The sequence below is a fragment of the Juglans regia genome, chromosome 2 (genome assembly GCF_001411555.2).
Source record: "Juglans regia cultivar Chandler chromosome 2, Walnut 2.0, whole genome shotgun sequence".
Classification (NCBI taxonomy): Eukaryota; Viridiplantae; Streptophyta; class Magnoliopsida; order Fagales; family Juglandaceae; genus Juglans; species Juglans regia.
In genome coordinates, this window is record NC_049902.1 from 1,035,989 (window position 1) to 1,057,121 (window position 21,133).

Genomic DNA, 21,133 nt, shown 5'->3' on the forward strand with positions numbered 1-21,133 from the left:
TTTGAAAAAATTGTAATGATAAGTTGAGATGAGTTGAGAAGATTTAAGAAACCAAACGAAGCTAAATTAAGGATTCGATTGAGAAACACTCTTAAATTCATTGCATCTCATCATTATAATTTTTTTAAATTTTTACATAAAATATAATAAATAATTCAACTTTTTCAAATTACAAAATAATAATAATATTAAAAATAATATTTTAATAATATTTAGGTTCCGAAGATTTTTAGGTTGTGTTTAGTTGTTGATCAAACTCAACTCACCTCAAATCAATCATTGAAATGAGACTCACTATTTTTTTACCTTTCTATAAAAAAAATTTAAATTCATCTTAAACTACTTCAATATACATTTTAATCTAAAAAATTAAACTCATCTCAATCTTAAAAAATTAAATCTATTTTAATAAAATCTATAAAATATTATTATTTATAACTCAATTTAACTCAATATACAAATGCAACTTAGCGGCTAAAAAGCACGTTGTAACAACAATAGTTTACTATTCAAAAATAAAAAAACAATAGTTTACAAGCTCGTGATCATCGAGTCTCTTGGCCACTAGCTCCTCTATATAACACGCCAATGTTGCCTCTCTCTCCCTCACAGCCTAATAACCCCAGCTTGCAACCTCCATTAATGGCTTCTTACAACTACTTCAGCTAGCTGAGTTTTCTTTCTTCTCTTCTCTGCATTTCTTCACTCATTCCAGAACTCCCCTGGTCCTTCTAAGCCAGAAAAAAATTAGGTTAACAAAAATGGCAGACACGGCCTGGAGCTGCGGCCTGATGATAAAGTTGTTTACAATGGGGATGCTATGGTGGTTGGGGAGCATGGGCTTGGCATCAGGTCACGGTCATGGCAGATTTGACAAGCACCCACTCTCTGAGATCGACATTTACAAAACAACTCTTGCCCTCCGTGACTCCGTCTCCATCAAAGCCAGCCCCCTCATTCTTGGCTTGAAGGTATCTCATGATTTTTCTCATCCACGTACAATTAATTAATGTATGCTAACTGACAGCTCCACGCTGCCAAGTTTTATTAATTTCTCTCGTTCTTTTCATGTCATGTCATGAATACGTTGTAATTTAAACTTCAATGATACGTGCGATATTATATATATATATATATATATATTTATATATGCAGGCCGCCCATATTCGTTCGTTGGCAGGATCAGTAATTTCATATATTATATTTGATTTGCTTTTCTTGGTGGAAGAGCTAGCCATTCATGTAGTCCATATGGCTGTCAGATAGAAAGGAACTTATCACCCAGAAATATGATCAATATATTAAAAGAAAAAATTAAGGAGCTAGCATCGACATGCAGTACTAGTGATGGCACAGGTAGGCCATGCACCAATATCCGTGTGTGTATATATATATATATTAAGATGAGTAATATTTTGTACAATATATAAGTTTTGCAGAGTCATTTTGTACAAAGAATCAGTGCAAGATCGACTTGCTTAGACTATACCTGAGATTACTCTTTTAACAAGTACTACACAAATGAGTTACGTACGATACATGTTTGTAAAAATTAAAATATAGGATAAATACGGTTATAATTATTTGATTGATGATTTGTTCATCCTATTATTGTAAGAGGATCACATATTTTAATCATTTATTATGGACGCAAAACTTTATAATATAGATTCCATAAGCTCGTGCATTTAAAATATTTTAAGAACATAATTAATATATTGAAGTTTAAAATGTTTAGATAAGCTGATAGACGCACGTACCTCCTTAATTAATTTTGATTATTTTATTAGAGGCATTATTATATATATCGGAAGGTTGGCCGCATGCGCCATGCAGATGGAAATCTTATGAATATTATATAAGATGATTTAAAAAATTATTATTTTTATTTATATGTTAATCTTTCGAAGTCCTGGTAATGGAAACTTATCATGATGAATATAATTTTCATGTTTTTAATAAAAATTCGGATAAATTTATCAGATTTGGAATCCTACATTTCAATGGAATGATCATGATCTTATGATTTACAAAAAATTGTTATTTGGGGTTGTTTGTATAACACCACATGTAATAATTATAATGTAAGTGCATGTTTATAATATATATATATATATCAATAATAAAATGTGGTCCAAAAATTATAATTTTTTATTTATAAGAATAATACTAAAAATAGTATTAGAGTGTGTAAACATCACGCCTTTTTTTTTAAAAAAAAAATGAGTTTATCGTTAAAAAATAGATTTTTAAATGTAGATCCCACATTTATAATTTTTTTCTCAAAAGAAATGTATGAAATTTGCACAGTACCCTATGAATGATAAACTGACATGTATAATATTTTTCGGATGCATCTATTGATTACATGCAAACAACATTGTTTTATGATTAATTTATCATTCGATTATTGGTGCTGATCATGATATATCATTGTTTATGCAAAAATACTCTTAATAGTTTGTTGCGTGTTTTCGATCTTTTCTTTGTATGATTACAGGGCGAGGATAAAGAATGGGTGACAGTGAATGTTGTGAACCCAGATCCATTTGAGGATGATTGGGTTGGAGTTTTCTCGCCTGCAAAGTTCAAGTACTAATCATATACATCTCTTAGTACAATCTAGCAAGCTACTCAATTTCAGTACACATTAATACCGTTGAATTTTAGAATGCAATTTAATTAGTGTTTGGCTTTTTACAAACTGATGATATGGAGATTAATATAGCCATGCAACCAAAATTAATCATGCACAGATAGGGAATTAGAATGTTTAGGAGTTTTGTTGCATATTTTTCTGTGAATGCTCTCAAGTTGAAGGAGTATTTTTGTTTTGAAATGGCAGCGCATCGACCTGTTCGCCAGTGACTGGTGAAGAAGAGGAGCCATATATATGCTCAAGCCCGATTAAGGTGTCTCCAATGTGAACTACTTTGAAATTAAAATTAGACAAAAAATGAAAATTTTGTTTGGTTTTTTGGTTCTCCTAATTAACATATTTGATGTTCTTTACAGTTCAAGTATGCAAATTCCTCCAATTCAAAGTATACAAAAACTGGCAAAACTGTTCTCAAATTCCAGTTGATCAATCAGAGGGCAGATTTCTCCTTCGCATTATTTTCAGGCGGTTTGTCAACTGTATGTCCATTTCTCCCCTAAGATCCTTGTAAAGGTGTTTTTATGCTTTATGTTTCCGCATCACTTACAGTTCAGATTAACCAAGATTTCCTCATGTGTATGCATGCTAATGAAAAATTATGTTTTTGGATGCGCAGCCTAACCTAGTGGCAGTTTCAAATTTCATAACATTTGCTAATCCTAAAGCACCTCTATATCCTCGCCTTGCTCAAGGGAAGTCTTGGGATGAAGTAAGTCCATTTCACAACAGCTAATAACACCTATAAAATCTTCCTTTCTCCATCCCTTTTATTAATAGCACCCAAAGTAGACTTGATTTAGGAAATTGCAACACTGCCAGGAGGGTTTTTCATACATATTTTGGATTTAAAATGACACATGTATACAAATGATTCAAGCAGTGATCTTTTGATGATATTTACAGATGACAATAACTTGGACTAGTGGATATGCATTAAATGAAGCTGTTCCATTTGTTGAATATGTTGTGAAGGGACAAGCTAAAGCTCGATCCCCAGCTGGAACATTGACAGTTGATCAGAACAGCCTTTGTGGTATTATTCGTTCCATCTACACACGAGTATTGCATACTTTGTTTGTGGTACATAACTAGTTCATTGCTTTCAAGAAAGCTTTTAGTGATGAAAAAAGTCTATGAGTGTAATCTTTATATTTATAATTTAGGGCAAACCTTTCACCAACTTTCCAATGCATTTGAGCATTACCTTGAATCATGTTTCTTATAGTTCTAATGTTTTGGGACATACCAAGTTCATTGATATCTGCTTTTGAATTCAAAGTGAGCCGAAAGGCGGTTGCATAATGTGATTTCCTTGGTATTCTGTAGGTTCTCCTGCACGGACGGTAGGGTGGCGTGATCAGGGTTTCATACATACAAGTTTCTTGAAAAATTTATGGCCCAACTTTGTGTATGTTTTTCTACATTTTTCTTGACATAAAACTATCCTAAATTGTTGACCGAAGATATCTATTGAAGGTTGGTTATGATGGTACTTCAGGTACACTTATAAGATGGGTCATCTCTTATCGAATGGTTCATATATCTGGAGCAAATCCTACTCTTTCAGATCATCCCCTTACCCTGGACAAGACTCACCACAGCGTGTTGTAATATTTGGAGACCTTGGGAAGGTAGTTATGAGATCAATTGACTGAATGAAATCTATAGATAAAAAATTATAAAGAGATTAACTCCAGTCACCAGCTGATATATCCATAGCCTTGGGAGGGAACTTGAAAACCTCTGCCAAGATTTTAATTAATAAGATTTCTTGTGCATGAAATAAGGTAAAAATAATTTTCATTTTTACCTCTATATTTCAGGCTGAACGTGATGGTTCAACCATGTATGCTGATTATCAGCCAGGATCTCTTAATACTACTGACCAACTCATCAAGGACTTAAAAAACATCGACATAGTTTTCCTTATTGGAGATTTAGCTTATGCAAATGGATACATCTCACAGTGGGACCAATTCATGTCACAAGTTGAGCCCATTGCATCAGCTGTCCCATTTATGATTGCGAGGTTTGCCCCGTTACTCGTTTCCATCTAATCATAACCTTGTAAAAACAAATCTCAAATAATTAAATTCATCTCTTTGTATTAAGTTATGTATCTTTTATTGGTTATCATGCAGCGGTAATCATGAACGTACGTGGCCAAATTCAGGAGGCTTCTATCAACATAGAGATTCGGGAGGGGAGTGCGGTGTGACTACTGAGACCCTTTTCTACGTTCCTGCTGAGAATAGAGCCAACTTCTGGTAAAAACAATCACATATACGTTTTTCGAGTTATCCGATGGATTTGTAGCAACTTAAAGCATTCCTTTATTTTTTGTACAATGATTTTTCTTTCTGAGATTCATGATGGAAATTTCAACTCAATGAGCAGGTATTCAACAGATTATGGCATGTTTCGATTTTGCATAGCTGACAGTGAACATGATTGGAGGGAGGGATCAGAACAGTACCGATTCCTTGAGCACTGCCTTGCAACTGTGGATAGAAGGAAGCAACCTTGGTTGATCTTTGCTGCTCATAGGCCTCTAGGATATTCCTCTAATGAATGGTATGCCGAGGAGGGTGCATATTCAGAGCCAATGGGAAGGGATGATTTGCAGAAGCTTTGGCAGAAGTACAGGGTAGACATTGCCTTTTTTGGCCATGTCCATAACTACGAAAGAACATGCCCCATTTACCAGGTAATGGATGTTGCAAAAATCTCCACACTTTTTGTCTCAAAATTTTAAAATGATAGTAAATTAATGGCAACTTCAATTATTTAAATTATATATATTGTCTAATAACATTTCTAGACCAAACAGTAACATCACTTCCATGCCATTTTTTTAACCTTTTTTGTATGTTGTTAATGTTGGTGTTGTAGAATACATGCGTCAAATCTGGAAATACGAGTTATTCCGGCGTCATGAATGGAACAATCCATGTTGTCGCTGGAGGTGGAGGTAGTCATTTATCATCCTTCGCCACAGAAATACCCAACTGGAGCCTTTTCAGAGACTATGACTTTGGCTTTACAAAACTGACAGCATTCAACCACTCTTATCTGCTCTTCGAGTACAAGAAGAGTAGTGACGGAAATGTGTATGATTCCTTCACCATTACAAGGGAATACACCGATGTCTTGGCTTGTGTTCATGATAGTTGTGCACCAAGCACTTTGGCTGTTTGAGAATGTCTCTTTTTTCTTGGGTTTCTTATGCCTGTTATAAATTTGCAGAAGCAAACTGATATGGGATGTATTTTTCTTTCAAAGTTGTTGTTTTGTAATTCAATAAATGGCTATGGATGGTCAAAGTTGTTAGACTGTGATTCAGTCATATCAAGCTTGATGATTTAGATTTTAGTTTCCTATCCATTAGGACTTAATCACCTTCCTTGATCACCTTGTATTGTATCGTAATGCCTACCAACTGCAATAAATGATTTATAGGACTTCAAGGCTTCAAGCAAACTGATAAGAATATATATGTACGCATCGATATATGTACAAACTGATTTATAGGACTTACTTTCCTTGCACTTGTTTTATATACTCGTACGCATTGACACCATACGGTCACACTAGACCACTAGTAGGAGTACCAAACCATACTGATCGAGATCCGAATCGTCATAACGGGCCAGAAAGGACTATTTCCCCACTTCCACATGTGTATTTTTTACGCATCAACGTATATGTATGTTAAGAATATAAATATATATATATATATAATATAAATAATCAAATTTCCTTCCTCCCATCAACTTAAATTTTTGATATAGGTGATGATTTCATATATATTAAAGCATACGTCCTTAACTCGAACTCTGACTATACACTTCTTTATCCTATTTAATTAAGTATATTGTTGTATAAAACCTCTGTTAAAATTAGAAACTGATAAACACATAATATTTTCATATTACTTTACATGATTAAAAGGCAAAATGAGAAATATTTTTATAAAAGAATAGTGATATCTACACAATATTTTATAAAAATAATATTATTTATAAAAATATTTTTATTTTAAAATATAATTATAAAATGTGCCGTAAAAGGTACTGCTCGATATTTTTGCTAGTTAAAATTTTTTTATTGAGCAATGTTACACAATTTCTTAATATCCACATATCACATTTTTTTAAAATTTTTAAAATTTTATTTTTTAAGTTTATTTTTTTAATTAATTCAATTTTTTTATTTATTATTTATATATTAAATATTTGATAAAATAAGGAAATAATTAAAATTAAAAAAATATATATAATAGATAAAAATTATATAAATAATAAGAGATTTAATAGATTTTATCTAGAATATATCGAAACACATGGCCGATGACACATTCCATCCAACGGTTTCTGCCTCTACGAAACTACATAGACCAGTCGTGGTTTCTTACGACTGAAGCTGGACTTTCTCTCCTTCTCTCCCCTTTAACCTCTCAAGCATTCCATTTCACCTTGTCAGTCCTGAAAGAAAATTCAAAACCCATAAAAAGAAAGAATACAAAAAACTCAAACACGGAAAAAATGATAATCCTAAGCATCTTAATAGCATCTTAGTAGCAACGCCCTATTCAGTTTGCTTCTTGGGGTTTGGAGATTGTTTCTGCTTTGCAGTCCCGGAAATGGAAGAGAGCTTAGCTCACTGCCTGAAGTTTTTCACGATTGTGTACCTCTTGTGTTTGGCAAGCTTGAGCTCCGCTTTTGCTCACGTTAGAGGGCTCGACGAGCAGCCACTGTCCAATATTGCCATACTCAAGACCACTCTCGCACTGCGTGACTCTGTCTCCATTAAAGCCAGCCCTCAGATTCTCGGGTTACAGGTACAACTGTACAAATTGCAATAGTCCTTTATCAAAAAGATCATTTTTTGTAGTTTTCATTCAGTAGCAAAAGCAAAAATCTTTCAGAAGTTACTTTTTGAAAATTAGAAGGCGAAAGCCTAATTTATGTCAAAGTCAAAGTTATTGAGATTTTTAGTTTAGTTCTAATTGTATTAAAATCTAGTTTATATTAAGGTTAAGTTCTACTTTGGCTCATTGATTGTCATTTAGACCGGGAATCCAAGTGCTTCCGCTTTTTGTGGCGCCGTAATTGCGCCCATCATATGATAAAGCTATGCTAGTTTTATGTTGGTACGGTTTATATTGTGATTTGTGATTGTCCATTGGCTAATCTAGCAAAGGATGAAGTTTTTGAATGCATTTGCTAAATACAGTTAGGTGACATGTGTCTTGTTTATAGCATGGATGATGAATTCATTGTTCGTCTAGTAAAACCTCATTGCATTTTGATTGGTTACCTTCGAGTTTTGATGTTCACGATATGCCAATTTTTTTACCGTTATGAAGTTTTTGATGTGTGGTTTTCTTTACATGATTACAGGGTGAGGATACTGAGTGGGTGACTGTGAATCTTATAAACCCAGATGCCTCTGTGAATGATTGGATTGCAGTTTTTTCTCCAGCAAACTTCAAGTAATGTACATCTCTAGCTGTACCAGTTTGTCCAGTCTAGACAGTCAATTTTCAGTACACAAATAAGACTGAATAGTGCAATCTAATTACTAACCGGCTTTCCACAGACTTTTTTTGTTTTTTGGAGATCGTAGTCATTTGTTGTATGGAGACAATAGTCATGGGAAGAACCAAAGCTGTGCACTTGGAGGACAATAATGTTGAAAAGTTTGCATCTTCTGTTAATGCATAAATTAAAGGAATATTTTTGTTTTGAAATGGCAGCTCGTCAACCTGTCTACCAGCGAATGATGAAGATCAGGCTCCATATATATGCTCAAGTCCAATAAAGGTGTGCCCAGCATGAATTTAGAAAACCTGAGATTACATAAAACTGGCAAATTCCTCAAATTTGGGTTTCGATTAATTTTTTTTTTCACTTCTCTAGTTAACCTATGTGATATTGAATATCTGTGTTCCAGTTCAAGTATGCAAATTCCTCCAATTCAAAGAATACAAAAACTGGAACAGCTGATTTGAAGTTCCAGTTGATCAATCAGAGGGCAGATTTCTCCTTTGCATTATTTTCTGGTGGTTTGTCAAATGTGTGTCCAAGGTTCCTGGCTGTTCTTATGCTTCATTAATACGTTCATATAATCTTTGATTGGACTGTATTTATCCTGTATCTTCTCACCTTAGATCTTTGTGAAGGTTTCTATACTTCAGGTTACTTCATCTCTCACAGTTCAGATGAACCTGTTTTGTTTTAATTTATGCAAATAAGAAATTAATGCTACTGAATATTGCAGCCTAAACTGGTGGCAGTTTCAAATTTCATATCATTTGCCAATCCTAAGGCACCTCTATATCCACGCCTTGCTCAAGGGAAGTCTTGGAATGAAGTAAGTTTACTAAAATTAATAATGCTGTAAAATCCTGTGATGGGTGTTGAATATTAGCTCCCAACCCTGAGCAATACGCATGTCAAAGAGAAACTTGCTGTTATTAGTTTTTCCCCTTTATGTTGGTCTTTATGAGTTCTTCACCAGTTAATCAGGAAGCCTTTTTGCAAGAAGTTGATAAATCTCAGTTTGTTATACACAAAGATGATGGTTTTCCAAGTTCCCGCCCCTCTCTTACCTTTACTATAGGAATTTCCAAACAGTTCCATATAAATAAGTGATCCTCCGGCTATTGTTGAAAGTTTATAAATTATCTCTTCTTTGGGTACTTGAGGCCAGTTTGGACATGTAGGACACGTATACTTACTATATAAACTGTTACGTAAAATATTGATGCTATACAGATGACTGTAACCTGGACTAGTGGCTATGCGTTGAATGAAGCCGTTCCGTTTGTTGAATGGGGTGTGAAGGGGAAAACCCAAATTCAATCAGCAGCTGCAACATTGACAATTGATCAGAACAGCATGTGTGGTATTGTTCATTTCAATCCACCCATGACTGCACCACATTGCATAGCAATAAATTGCAAGTTGATTGTACAATGCTTGATTTATTTAATTCATTTTTTCAAGAAAGCTATTCATGATGAAAAAAGTCCTTGATTTATAACCTTTCTATCAATAAAATATGACAACCCAATCATCTGTTTTCTAATATGTTTGAGAATTGCTGCCAATCATGTTTCTCACGTTATAATATTAGTTTAGGTTTCAAAGAAAACTGAAAGACTCTTCTTGATAAACAATACTTCATTGTAGCCCTTTCTATCCTTTCTTTAGAATACAATAGTGTATATATATATATGTATGTATGTATATGTATATATGTTTATATGTGTGTGTACGTCATTTGTACTTGGGCATTTGCCTAGTTCTATCAATAATACTTTTATTAAAAAAAAGTGTGTACACACATGCCCGTGCGCATACACATATATCCATATATATATATATATATATATATATTTTGATGACGGGGGATCCACCCCACGGCAAAGCCCTTAGGACTCACCCATGGAACCTAAATCCCAGGGAGACTAGCACAGCAACCCACCGCCATGGCCTCCCACTTAAATCGCAGTTTGATCCCAAGGGGAATCAAACCTGTGCCATAGGGCTCATGCACACAAGTTCACCCTTACCACTTGGGCTACGCACGGGTGGGTAGCCCGTGGACCAGTTATTAGGAATATATATATATATATATAGCTAGAAACAATTGATAGTTAGTTTGCTTACTTCTAGTTTCCAATTGAATCAGTTTTTGTTTTCTAGGCATGATCTCTTATCACTATGAGCATAAGTTTTTACAACCGAGACTTCATTTGTTGTGATAATTCAATCAAGGGGATTTGCAAGGCTGTTGCATTACTTGATTTCCTTGTTCCTCTGCAGGTTCACCTGCACGGACGGTAGGCTGGCGTGATCAAGGTTTCATACACACAAGTTTCTTAGTAAATTTGTGGCCAAACTCTCTGTATGTGTTTATTCATTTTCTAGACATAAACCTATCCTCAAATATTTGCAACTATCTGAATCTGTTGAAGGTTGTTATGATGGTATTTCAGGTACACTTACAGGATGGGCCATCTTTTATCTAATGGATCATATATCTGGAGCAAAACCTATTCTTTTAGATCATCTCCATATCCTGGACAGGGCTCACTACAACGTGTGATAATATTTGGCGACATGGGGAAGGTAAGACTGAGTATAGACTGAATTAAATTTAGTAGTAACTATAGAAAACAAATTTCTATACAATATCAGGACATTTGGTATTTTTCTATTATGATATATAGAAAAAGCGTTGAGATATGCACTTATTTTTAACCCTTTTCTGGCTAGAGCTTCCATACTTTCTTGATATCCTCTCTTTCTCTCATTAGGTGTATATGATGTATACTCCAACTCTCCATGTCTACCTTGATAATGCCTTTGTTTCTTTTTCTTGATCATTAATAAAACTTATCTTGCTTACCAATATTTTTTACCCATAATAATTTCCTAGTGCCTGTAACCATCTTTGGTTTGTTGACTCGATTATTTTCATTGTTGCCTTCACAAATATTTTATATTCCATTATTGGCTGCCCATATCATCAATTTTTGGGCACACTGGCAATGGATATCATCATTTTGCCCTGAGAAGCCCTGATTGGAAGGTTTTTTTTTTTTTTATTTGGGTTCCTAAAGCATGGTTGAAAATCACACAGTCGTGCTGCTTTTCTGTCCGTGAAATATATTTCCATCCCTCTGGATAATTGCCCTCATGTCAATATCATAAAGAATCCCATATGAATGAAAACTGTGATCTGGCAAGTGAGACATAAAAAACCATGACTCTGAGATATTTGATGGAATTTTTACATGGCTTGTAGTAATATGTGAAAGAATTGAAGCGGTGCATGTGGCATGGGTTGGGTGCTAGATGAGTTTTAACATGGCTTCTCTTGGCCAATCTTAGTTTTAACTTTAAATTTTGGTTGTTGTAGGATTATAATAAGAATAAAGACTTACTAGATAATTAGAAGTTGTTAAGGAATTGTTGATATTATATCTTATTTTCAGTTGTAGACTTTTTTAAGCAAATTATTATGAATGAAGTGGGCTATCAGATGTTTTTTTTTTTTCGAGAAACAGCATTCTATTTCTGAGGTCTCTTTTCCCCAAATTAAACTGACATAGGCTGTGTTTCTTTACCTCGAAGAAACCAATGTGCGTTGCAGAGGTCCTATATGTAGACATGTAACGAAAACTCACTCAAGTCACATTCAACTAATGGTTGAAGGTAGTTTATATACTCATATTTGTAGACACAGGACTAGATTAAGGTCAAACCTTGAATCTATCTACTGACCTTGCTGTGTGGGCACCTGCTGGTATCTTAAGAGGACAAGAAGATTCTAGAATTTTCACTTACTGGTTTCTGATCATCAATGGAACTTGCATTCTGAAGGTGATTAAGATCATTACTCAGAGTTTAAGAACCGAATGCTAGCCCTTCACTAGCAATTATGTGCATGTCTGTTGATGGTTAAATTGATTTCTTGTGCATGACAGAAGTTTTTTTTGCATTTTCAGGCTGAGCGTGATGGGTCAAATGAGTACAGCAATTATCAGCCAGGAGCACTGAATACCACCAACCAGCTCATTGAGGACTTGAAAAATATTGACATAGTTTTCCATATTGGAGATATAACTTATGCAAATGGATACATCTCACAGTGGGACCAATTCACGTCACAGGTGGAGCCCATTGCATCAGCTGTCCCATATATGATTGCAAGGTTTGTGCAGTTGATTGTTATTTCTTTCCATCTGGTGTAAGATTGGTGTAACTTGATGATATTGGATAAAGGATCTTTTATTTGATTATCTGGCAGTGGTAATCATGAACGTGACTGGCCAGACACAGGATCCTTCTATGAAAATACGGATTCAGGGGGAGAATGTGGTGTGCTTGCTGAGACCATGTTCTATGTTCCTGCTGAGAATAGAGCCAAGTTCTGGTAAATTGCTTTTATATTTTTCCAATTTATCAGATGCATTTGTTGAAGTGTTAAAATATTAGAAAGAGGCTCAACAATGCAGTTACACACGCAGATGGAAGAATAAACCTTGTCAAGAATACACAGGAAACGTCCTCGGGATTAGCAGACAGTAGAAGTTAAGATTACATACACATGGTTCCCCAAAAGATTACTCTACTCAAACAACTCGACATTGCACTTAGCTGCTAACTACGTTTTTACACTTGGTAACAATATTACTCGAGTTTAGATCACACCACACCTAAGAACAGTCTATTTCATTAGGGAGAGGTTGTTGATTCCCTCATGTTTTGAAGTAGAGCCACCTTTTCCTTTATGGCATATTTGGTATGTGTGAGTTGTGCCAGCATGGGAACTTTCTCCTATGATTTTTTTATTTGCAAAGTTCTGTTTTCTCTTTTAATATAGCCAGTTCCTATGAAACCGGCACCTGGGTTTTGTGTTTGCTTAAACTGATAAGGGTAGTTGCATCCCTGCCATATCTTGTTCAACAGGCCAGTTTGGCCCATTGTTTCTAACATCCCTTTATTTTCTGTAGTGATTATTGTTTTCCCTTCTTTCTGTGCTTTGTGACCAAGATTTATCTAAATCTGCAGGTATTCTACCGATTATGGCATGTTTCACTTCTGTATAGCTGACAGTGAGCATGACTGGAGGGAGGGAACAGAACAGTACAAGTTCATTGAGCATTGCCTTGCATCAGCAGATAGACGGAAACAACCATGGTTAATCTTTGCCGCTCACCGTGTCCTTGGATATTCCTCTAATGATTGGTACGCCAAGGAGGGTTCATTTGAAGAGCCCATGGGAAGGGAAAGCTTGCAGAAGCTCTGGCAGAAGTACAGGGTAGACATCGCATTTTATGGCCATGTCCACAACTATGAAAGAACATGTCCTATTTACCAGGTAATGGATACTACAAGATACATGGAGCTTTCATGAGATCCATGGAAACATGCAATTTCCGTGATGCTGTACGTGCATGTGTAGCTTTAGTCAATCACACGTTAATCTATAACTCATTGATTTAACCATGAGCTGATTAGAGATATAAACTTGTCAAATTTATTAGCCAACTCTTATCTCGCATTAAAACTATTTTTCTCTTTTGGATTTCGAGATTATTAGTATTAACAAGTTTGAATGTTGATATGGCTTCCATGCATTTCTCTAATCTTTTTTATATCTATGCTGGCGGTGTAGAATCAATGCGTGAGTTCAGAAAAGTCACATTATTCAGGCACCATGAATGGCACAATTCACGTTGTGGTTGGAGGGGGAGGGAGCCACTTATCAGAGTTCACCACAGCAATACCCAACTGGAGCATTTACAGAGACTATGACTTCGGCTTTGTCAAACTCACTGCATTCAATCACTCTTCCCTGCTCTTCGAGTACAAGAAAAGCCGTGACGGCAATGTCTATGACTCCTTTACCATTTCGAGGGAATACAAAGATGTCTTGGCTTGTGTGCATGACAGTTGTGCACCAACTACTCTGGCGTCGTGAAATGTACCTTGAAATTCTTTTTGAGAAATCTCTATGCCTGATTGATCCATGCAAAAGTATCTTTACAAGTGGGTGTGAAAATATATCCTCTATGCCAATTGACATGATAGGTACTTATTTGTAGTAGAATTTAATTTTAAACTACTTCTATTAGAAATCAAATAGTCATGTTAGCGATATGAAAATTATTTGTGGAACACGAACTTGTAAATAAAATGAATCTTGATGTAATTGTACCGTACACTAAATAAAAGTAATTAAGGTTATAATAGTTATTGTTAGGGATGTCATAGCTTGTAGCTGTTTCTTTCGTGTTTTTTTTTTTTTTTTTCCCATTAAACGATAGTTATGACAACCACTAGTTGGAAGTGTTATTGGATTCGACATTGAACCAATATCGAAAAGATCAACAGGAAAAAATTGTTTCAGAAAACCACATTCATTAACCACCATGTATTGTATCATGAAACCTACAAGAGTTAACAGTTTGAAGGGGTCAAGCACATTCCAATTACTATAAGCACATGATTCCAGCAGTCCATAAGTGGCTCATAAACAAATACAAGTATATAACCGCTTGTCGGATCCAAATAAAAAAATTCTGTAGCTATGATTGCCATCAACAGATGTTTCAAGAATGAGTCAGCCTCAGTATTGAATCACAAATGATGGGAGCATTTGGGAGAGTGCGGCATCGCAATGGCATCATGCTGCTTGTAGAAGACCTACATGGAGACCATGAATGGCATTCTGATTCTCACAGGACATGAACCTCCAATTTCTATCACCGACGGTCACCATCAACCATCCATCTGCACATTGGAAGGTTTGTTTTCTTGATCAATTGAAGAGCTAATAGATCCTATCAGATCATCATATCTTATAGGAGAATGCCGAGCCATATACTGGAACATAACCTGCAAGTGTAAACTCCAAAAAGAAAGCCGTTAAAGAAACCGCTTTACAATAATATGATATAAAAAATATGAAGGTGGGTTTGGGGGGGGGGAGGGGGGTAGAGAGAGAGAGAGCAGGAAATTAATTTCTTTTTTTCTTTTGAGGTTAAGAAAACATAAAAAGTAGCTAGTTATACAGCCTGTGCACGGATAGAATGGCCATCCAGAACCCAATTAGCAATATTGGGAATACCAACTACAAATCACAGAGGAATTTAGCAACTGAGGAATAACATCTCCCATCTTTTCATGAGTATATATATTGAGCAAACGAGCTCAGCATTCTCAAGGCATAATCTTTTTGTTCCTTTTCTTTTATATTTACTATCATGACACTAAAAGGGAACGGGCAAGCATAACAGAACAACAGCAACATTACCGCATCGTTGCATAAGAAAAAAAGTGGCCAACCGTATAGAGAAGCTGCAACGGGACTTTTTGTGGAGTGGATTGGGGGAAGAGTTCAAATTTCATTTGGTTAATTGGTCACTTGTATGTATCCCAATTTCTAGGGGTGGCTTGGAGATTCGTAACTTGACGAAATTCAACCAAGCCTTATTGGGTAAATGGTTGTGGAGGTACCAAAACGAAAGGGGAGCCCTATGGAAGTCCGTTATATATTCACAGTTTGGGGAGGATGGTGCTAATGAGATATGTGGCACATACAGAGTGGGTTTGTAGAAATACATTAGGACACTAGGAAATCTTCCGAAGACATGAACATATTGTGGTGGGTGATGGCTCTCATAGTAGATTTTGGTGTGACAAAAGGTGGAGTGAATGTAGCCTACAAGACACCTTCCCTACTATTTTTGAAATCGAGCGAGAAAAGGATTTCACGATAGCCGATCTCTTGGTCTTCTAGTGGTCCCCTCAATAGAATGTAGAATTCATTAGGACTGCCAATGACTGGGAGATGGAGACTATCACAGAGTTCTATGAGGCATTATATTCTATATGCATAATAGAGGGTACCACAGATAAGATGAGCTAGAGCCCTTCCAAGAAAGGTAAATTCAATGTCATATCGTTTTACCAAGTTCTAACAAGCCCTGGAATGACTGTTCCCATGGAAGAGCATATGGCAGACGAAAGCTCCTTCAAAAGCAGTTTTTTTCGTATGGACAGCATCTCTGGACAAGATCTTCACCATAGATAACTTAAGGAAACGTCGGGTAATAGTGTTGGACTGGTGTTGTATGTGTAACAACCATGGTGAATTAGTAGATCACTTATTTTTACACTGCGAGGTGGCCCGGACCATGTGGGATGATTTTTTCACGAGAACTACATTGTTATGGGTCATGGCTCTAAGACTGGTGGATTTCCTTGCAAGTTGGAGAGACCTCCAATGCAACTCACAAGTGGCAGCGATCTGGAAAATGATTCCTATATGCATGTGTTGGTGCATTTGACGGAAGAGAAATGATAGAAGTTTCGAAGATCGTGAGAGAACAATGAATGAGCTCAAAGCTTTCTTTTTTAAAACTTAGGCCTCGTTTGGTTACGCAGTTCAGATGAAGATGAGATGAGATATTTTGTTAAAAGTTGAATGATATATTGTTAGAATATAATTTTTATTTTGAGATTTGAAAAAGTTGAATTGTTTATTATATTTTGTATAGGAGTTTGCGAAAGTTGTAATGATGAGATGAGATGAAATGTTTTGTGTATCCAAATTGGGCCTTAGTTCTTATGGGCAAGGTTATTGTTTGTAATGGACTAAATGTCCATGATCTTTTTTCGATTGTAAACTCTAATTAGGTTATTCTCATGTATACTCTCTGTGTACTTGGGCTTTGCCTAATTCTATGAATAAAATTTCGTGATTACCTATAAAAAAAAAAGGGCAACATGACCTTCCCCTTGCTTCCATCAGTGCAGGTAAGGTTACCTGCCTTATACTGGTTAGTCATAAGAAACTATCCCAACTCCCAAGGTTAAAACTACTGTTTTTTTTTTTTTTTATAAGTAAAAGTTTAAAACTACTGTTTTACAACATTAAGGCTTTTTTCCTTCACTCATTGCGAGAATCTACTAATTTTTTTGGACCAGGTAATCAACATCTGAGACGTATCAGGACCCCAATCAGCTTTAGGGAGATGAATGTTTGTACAAACCTTTGAGTAACTATCTGCAAAAGCACGTGCTCGATTGGACTTGCCAAGATAATGTAAATCAGCCTTCTCAAGCTTCCCATCCGCAAAACTCAATCCTCCATTACCGATTGCAAAGCGCAGAAGATTTCCAGAACACAATCCTGACTGCGTGTAAATATATATTAAAGAATAGGCTTGTTAAAAAAAACGAAAAAAGTTATGAAGAGACATGTATGGACACTAAGCATGTCTAGAATTTTCTATTTATATTTCTAGGATGCATCACTTAGTAGGTATAGACAGTCATTTGACTTAGTTGACACCAACAGTAATCAAATCACTCACCAAGTAGGCTAATCAAGTTTTCATCAGTAACAAAAATTTTATTAAAAAAGGCAAAAGGCACACTCTGATAAACAAACCTTCTGCATAAATCCCCCATCTAAGCAGCCAAATACCACAGGAGGATCATCTGATGTGGTCAAGCTCCCATTATCTTGTAGCTCCAAAACTACCTGACCCAATAAACAAAAAATCAACTAATCACAATATATAGTCATCTTATCTTTTGTGATACATGTTACAGGTATCAAGGTTTGCGAAGACATTAAATGTATCAAAAGGTACTGAAATTTGTTGACCTGGAAATCTAAATTTCTCTATTCTATCTTCTCAAACCTAGTCCACAAGATCAAACTTCCAAAAGAACATTGATGGCATGAAACATTATTTCATTTTTGCTAAAATAATAGCTGTTATCAAAGTCCATCAACCGGACAGATGGTATACAGTAATCTATTGTCATAAAGCATTATCTTAAAAGAAGAACGATAGATGAACTAATCCAAGTTAAAGCTCTTATTTGGATACATTTCATCAACAAAATAATGGTAACAGTGATTCCCATTCCTGTATGAAGCAACATGCCAGGAGTGAGACATAAATGTTAAAATGTGGCCAAATCTATTTCTAGGTATTCCATCCAAACAGTACCTTTCATCCACATCACAAATGATCTTCCCAAGACTATGTAGTTGGCTTTCTCAATCTCAACTCGACTAATAATAAATATTCAATATCTGGCATCTTTGAATATCCAAGTATCCAGTATGGAATGGTGAAAAAAGGATATCTATGAGCAAGCATTTGGTACAATATGTAGAGCAGTATTGGCTTTAGTGTGTCCATTTTGTTAAAGCCTTCATTCCTTATGTGGAAAGATAATGCCTATTACATAATAAGAAGCATGCAACAGAAAAACTGCAAAGAAAACAATGTGTTTAGTACAAGACAAAATGATTGCAAAGAATTAAGTTATACATACCACTCCAAGGTGCAAATTTTTTCCCATAAACTACACAGCAACTGATTAACAATGAGAAAACTCTGTTAAGAATGCACACTTTAAACAAGATCCCATGTTTGGCAATGAGAATGCAAGTGTTTTACACAACACAAAATCAATGTTCAAACGCTGTAAATTCTACTAAATTGAAACACAATAAGATGGAACTCAGTTGCAAGATACCAGTTGTTGGCTTGGAATCTGTCCTTTACTATCTGTGTCAATGACATATTGGCTGCAGTTTTCATCCTTCCATACTAATGCTAGCGGTGTATTTCCAGTCTGGTAATGTGCATGCCTAAGGAAGAAACATAGAAAGTGATATTAGGCAGGACTTAAATTTTTTTCCAAAAAAAAAAAATCTTTTTTCTCAGTAATTAACTCACACCCGACAGGATATATACCCTCAAACTCACCCACCTCTCCACACTTATGAGGGGTTGAAGTGTCGTTAGGCCCAAAGGAATCTATCAAGCCATAAAAGATAAAATACAACATATAATACAACATATAATACAACTAGGTCAACAACATGAAAACTCTGGATTTAATAATAAGACAAAAAATGTGAAGTGGCTGGACATGGACGCAAGTTAAAATTGCGCTCCTTTGCATATCTTTGTTGCACCCTAATCAAAGAATCAAATAAGCCTGAGGTTCTATCTTGCTTTCGCCCCATCATACTCCTCAAAAGCAGTAAATAACAAAACTGATCGCATCCATGCAAATGAGACAGCCATGTACATGGTTCAACAATTTGCATGCCATCCACAATAAACCAGAGAAAAACAGAACAGCTTACCTCCCAATCCAGGCCAAAAATAAACCCCAAGATGGAATAACACCCCAGGCTTCTGATATTTCTCAGAACAGGGAGTACGACACAACCAAATATATTCCCACGCAATGCCCTAGGACTTCCTACTCAAGTAGCTAATTCACCAATTCAGCAAGCCCAAACCGTTTCCAATTGAAATCCCACATGAGCAAAGAATTATTCAATGCAATAAAAAGAAAAATGAAGTCCTGTTGTTTATGGGTAAATAACAAAAGATGGGCATCTTTCAGAGATATAAACAGCATTGAAACAGAGAACCATAAAGTTTCCACGGAGCTATATAAAATACACTGGTAATAAGATCTCAGCCGATGCAACATTAGAAAGTTAATGCATTTATAATTGGCCACCCTATCAATGTAAAAGATCTTACTTATTATAAAATAACAAGCCGTCTTTCACGTAAGGGGCTTCTCCGGTATAGGCCGCAGACAGACCAGGCTGGTCACAACTATAAACCGGAACCAGACTAAACCTGTATCTATGATATTGAGAAGGCGGGTCACACGCACCAGTTTCGGAAAGCTTAGAGTTCAACCAAAAGAACCTGAACTCTGCCGTGCATTCATAGAGAGAGTATCCCCGCCAGCAAACCATGTCGACCACGTAGTATGTCTGATCCGACTGATAGTCACAACAACAATTCTATCACAACAATCAACAACAAGAACAACGGCTTTCTTAAAAAAAATTCACATTTTTAATGTGGGTACCTCGTGAAAGATGCAATCAAGAATAGAATAGGACTGGGCAGAGCCTGAAGCATCTCTGTTCCTAGCCCCGTTGGGTAAAGCAGATGGGAAATGGTGCAGTCTAGAACCGTTCCGTAGCCTACTAACTGTTGTACCGTTTGTCGAAACGACGAAGCATCGCTTCCCAGCAGGCCTTGCAAATACATACCTAACCAAAACAAAAAACAAAATTCAATAATGGTGTTAAGAAAAATAATGAAATCAATTCAAAATAATAAGAAAAAGAATAAAAACCAGTCTTGAGCTAGTTGATCGGGGACGTCGATCATCCACTCGGGAAGCATAAGCTGTCTAGCGAACCATTTCCGAGCTTGGGAGCCTTTGAGCTTCGAGGCCTGTCGAATATCGATTTCGCTCGCCGAAGCTTCAGGCTCGGGTTCGGTTTCGACTTCGACTTCGACTTCGACTTGGGGCTCTGAGGTGGATTCGGGGTGCGGGGAATGGAGGTATATGAGGGTGGAGGCTAAGCAGCGGGCATGCTGCTGAGCGTCGCGGCGATTCTGTGCTTGGCGCTGCAGGGAGAGTTCCCTGCGCCTCTGTTGGTCGGAGATAGCCGGTCGTTTGAACGGACGGCGGAGATCGTGGGGTGCCATTTTCTCTTCCCTCGTCCACCTTCTCTGTTACGAAATCAGTGCTTTGCCTTGCCCCAAAAGTAATTGTAGAGGCGCCGAGACGTTATCACGGCGAAAAGGTTCTGTTGTTTTTTTTGTGGGTTCTTTTTATGTATTTTGAGCTAAAGGTCCAAAATGGTCTATAAAGTCGAGTTTTCGGTTGCGTTTGGATGTTGAAGTGAGTTGAGTTTAGTTGAGTTGAGATAATAAAATATTGTTAGAATATTATTTATTATTATTATTATTATTTTGAGATTTGAAAAAGTTGAATTATTTATTATATTTTGTATTGAAATTTAAAAAAGTTATAATGATGAATTGAGATGAGTTGAGATGATTTTTGGTTCCAAACGAAGCCTTCAACGTGTTAAGGC

General features: G+C 36.0%; 3 protein-coding genes across 3 annotated transcripts; 2 read left to right on the forward strand and 1 right to left on the reverse strand.

The window, feature by feature from the left end:
- The first annotated feature begins 626 nt into the window (after positions 1-626).
- LOC108995021 (probable inactive purple acid phosphatase 27) lies at positions 627-6,110 on the forward strand. Its single transcript, XM_018970518.2, has 12 exons — positions 627-971; positions 2,501-2,592; positions 2,846-2,912; positions 3,016-3,138; positions 3,276-3,368; positions 3,563-3,692; positions 3,986-4,067; positions 4,158-4,290; positions 4,483-4,688; positions 4,801-4,926; positions 5,057-5,366; positions 5,552-6,110. Exons 1-12 carry the CDS (start codon positions 762-764, stop codon positions 5,855-5,857), a joined length of 1,878 nt encoding a protein of 625 aa, XP_018826063.2. The 5' UTR covers positions 627-761; the 3' UTR covers positions 5,858-6,110.
- Positions 6,111-7,052: 942 nt separating this feature from the next.
- On the forward strand, positions 7,053-14,275 carry LOC108994819 (nucleotide pyrophosphatase/phosphodiesterase-like). The gene is made up of 12 exons (XM_018970239.2): positions 7,053-7,499; positions 8,062-8,153; positions 8,418-8,484; positions 8,615-8,737; positions 8,942-9,034; positions 9,439-9,568; positions 10,492-10,573; positions 10,665-10,797; positions 12,180-12,385; positions 12,482-12,607; positions 13,246-13,555; positions 13,853-14,275. Exons 1-12 carry the CDS (start codon positions 7,302-7,304, stop codon positions 14,156-14,158), a joined length of 1,866 nt encoding a protein of 621 aa, XP_018825784.2. The 5' UTR covers positions 7,053-7,301; the 3' UTR covers positions 14,159-14,275.
- Positions 14,276-14,578: 303 nt separating this feature from the next.
- On the reverse strand, positions 14,579-20,871 carry LOC108994902 (snurportin-1). The gene is made up of 7 exons (XM_018970344.2): positions 20,383-20,871; positions 20,110-20,296; positions 19,770-20,020; positions 18,742-18,856; positions 17,636-17,728; positions 17,235-17,378; positions 14,579-15,075 (listed from the first exon to the last, which is right to left on the reverse strand). Exons 1-7 carry the CDS (start codon positions 20,739-20,741, stop codon positions 14,959-14,961), a joined length of 1,266 nt encoding a protein of 421 aa, XP_018825889.2. The 5' UTR covers positions 20,742-20,871; the 3' UTR covers positions 14,579-14,958.
- Positions 20,872-21,133: the final 262 nt, after the last annotated feature.

What these genes read in the sequence shown, in the direction of transcription:
- LOC108995021 (XM_018970518.2), top strand. Translation starts at nt 762, where the DNA reads ATGGCAGACACGGCCTGGAGCTGCGGCCTGATGATAAAGTTGTTTACA. An exon ending in TTCTCGCCTGCAAAGTTCAA is followed by an intron (nt 2,593 to 2,845) that starts GTACTAATCATA and finishes TTGAAATGGCAG; the next exon opens with CGCATCGACCTGTTCGCCAG. An exon ending in GTCCCATTTATGATTGCGAG is followed by an intron (nt 4,689 to 4,800) that starts GTTTGCCCCGTT and finishes GTTATCATGCAG; the next exon opens with CGGTAATCATGAACGTACGT.
- LOC108994819 (XM_018970239.2), top strand. Translation starts at nt 7,302, where the DNA reads ATGGAAGAGAGCTTAGCTCACTGCCTGAAGTTTTTCACGATTGTGTAC. An exon ending in TATGCTCAAGTCCAATAAAG is followed by an intron (nt 8,485 to 8,614) that starts GTGTGCCCAGCA and finishes TCTGTGTTCCAG; the next exon opens with TTCAAGTATGCAAATTCCTC. An exon ending in GAGAATAGAGCCAAGTTCTG is followed by an intron (nt 12,608 to 13,245) that starts GTAAATTGCTTT and finishes CTAAATCTGCAG; the next exon opens with GTATTCTACCGATTATGGCA.
- LOC108994902 (XM_018970344.2), bottom strand. Translation starts at nt 20,741, where the DNA reads ATGGCACCCCACGATCTCCGCCGTCCGTTCAAACGACCGGCTATCTCC. An exon ending in TTGATTGCATCTTTCACGAG is followed by an intron (nt 20,021 to 20,109) that starts GTACCCACATTA and finishes TGTGACTATCAG; the next exon opens with TCGGATCAGACATACTACGT. An exon ending in TTGCAGATAGTTACTCAAAG is followed by an intron (nt 15,076 to 17,234) that starts GTTTGTACAAAC and finishes TTACACTTGCAG; the next exon opens with GTTATGTTCCAGTATATGGC.